Here is a 2,330-nt window from a genome sequence, read left to right on the forward strand (position 1 = left end):
GTTGGTGCATATATTTGAATGATAGTAGTATTCACTGGACTTCCTTGTATGCGTATAGATATTATCCTGTCACTGACAATATTGTACTTCAAGATAGATCTAGCAATGGCTTTTTTAACTATGAAAGCAACTCCATTTTTCCTCACTTTTTCATCTCCAGAGGAAATACTACATGGTTTAAAATTATGAAGGGAGTGTGTCAGGGTTGTGTTCTTTCTCCATACCTGTTCAGTCTGTATAGTGAGCAAATGATTCGAGAAGTTGGTCAGTATTAAAGAAGAATCTGCCATCAGAATTGGAGGAAGACTTATCAATAAAATTCATTATGCAGATGACACAACCTTGCTTGCTGAAGGTGAGGAGGACTTGAAGTCCTGGCTGCAAAAGATCAAAGACTGCAGCATTCAATATGGATTGCATCCCAGTGTCAAGGAAAAAAAATTCTCACCATTGGCTTTACAGACAACATCAGGCAAGATGGAGTAGAGATTATACTGTGGATAACTTCATCTTACTTGGTTCCACAACTAATATACTTGATACCAACAATCAGAGGATGAGATTTATTGCACTGAGAAAGTCTGCAGTCAGGGACCTCTCCAGATTACTGAGGAATATTGAAGTAGTTTGAAGACTGCCATGCTCCTTATGTAAGCCATGGTCTTTTCAAATACTTGTTATGCTGCTAAGAACTGGACAGTGAATGAGGATGACACAAGAGGAATTGATACCTTTGAACTGTAGTGTTGGAGAAGAGTACTGAATATTCCAGGGACTCCCAAGAGAAGAAACAGTCTTGAAGAAAGTGTAGGCAGAGTGTTGATTTGTAAACATTTGTACATACTCATATACTTTGTACAGGTTGCTAGGGGAAGCTATTCTTTAGAGAGGCATATTATACTGGGGAAGCTGAAGGGACAGCAGAAGAGAGGAAGACCCTCAACCAGGTCGATTGACATAATGCCTGTGACAGTGAGCTCGGGTAACAGATTGTGAGGATGGCACAGGACAGGAGAGGTTTCAGATCTCTTGTATGTAGAATCACTAAGCATTGTACTTGACTCAGTACCACCTGACAACAACAATAAGGAGTTAATGTAGTAGTAATCAGATTTACTAGTAATTAAATTTGGATAGCATTTCTTTCCCTCCCCCTTGATTCTTATTTCTATATTGAGAGACACTCATTAATTTCAAAATGAGGGGTATTTCATGCAAATATATGACAAAATTACGAAGCGGAAAAAATCAATTCTGTGTCATGACTCACTGTTTTTTAGATACTAACTAATCTTTTGGACCTCCTTTCATCCTCTTTTAAAATAGACTGTTTGGATTGCATAAGAAAGTCATCAACATGGTACACAACTTGCTCTCCAGCCATGATTCAGACCCACGCTATTTGGACCCCCAGATAAAGGCTCGAGTGGCTATGTTATATCTACCTCTGATTGGTATTATCATGGAGACTGTACCTCAGCTGTATGACTTCACAGGTATTTACTACACTAAAGACCAGTTTTTAGGAGAAAGCTCAGTGTTTAAAGAGATTGGAAAGTGTCTCAAGGTTGAAGATCTTATTTTATGAATGCCAAAATAAATATTGACAAAAGTTTATTAGAAACAATCATATTACTGAAAAATTTTGTCTGTGTGAGACAATTCACAATAAGTCTCCTATAATCTTTTTGATGATTTAAAAATAATGATTTCATAGCAATACATATGGCTTCTTTATTGTTTATATACTTGCCTCTTTGGAAAGATTTATTTGCATGTATATTGTAGATTTTTAAAAAAGCAAACACAAAACTTAGTAAGATATCTGCCAACTTCAGTCATAAGCCTTTAAATTACATACACAGTATAATTTCAATTAGCTTTTACTTGAATACCAGGAATTGTGTTTTTTATTAGTACTTGGTTAATACTTTTTGAGAGCTAATACCCTCTTAATTTATGACTTCTGCTTTCCATATTTAATATTTTCTTGGTTTTTTTCCCCATTAAAATAAAACATTTAGGATTCAGCTAAGCTACCATTTAACCTAGTAAGTTATTTTTTTTTAGTTTGATATAGACAAATTACTTACTATGTATGTAATGACTACCAAGAACTCTTGACAAATGACAATTATACAGAGATAGCCAACTCTTTTATCTCGTGGGATTGATGTTGTTATTACTTACTACTGAGTTGGAATCAATTCATAGCAGATCTTCAGAAGCTGTAAATTTTACGGAGGAGATCTTTCTCCAAAGGACAGCTGGTGGATTCAAACCACATTCTTTTTTTTTTCCTATAATTATATTTTATTAATTTTCATAAA

At 35.1% G+C, this 2,330-nt stretch overlaps 1 protein-coding gene across 1 annotated transcript in view; it reads left to right on the forward strand.

Moving 5' to 3' along the window:
• DOCK7 (dedicator of cytokinesis 7) overlaps nt 1-2,330 on the forward strand; it is a 246,399-nt gene that overhangs the window by 192,913 nt on the left and 51,156 nt on the right. Inside the window, exon 29 of the mRNA XM_006879772.1 lies at nt 1,327-1,496. Coding sequence (XP_006879834.1) covers nt 1,327-1,496 — 170 coding nt within the window. The remainder of the gene's footprint in view (nt 1-1,326; nt 1,497-2,330) is intronic.

The sequence above is a fragment of the Elephantulus edwardii genome, unplaced genomic scaffold, assembly GCF_000299155.1.
Source record: "Elephantulus edwardii isolate Elephantulus edwardi_28Jun2011 unplaced genomic scaffold, EleEdw1.0 scaffold00005, whole genome shotgun sequence".
Lineage (NCBI taxonomy): Eukaryota > Metazoa > Chordata > Mammalia > Macroscelidea > Macroscelididae > Elephantulus > Elephantulus edwardii.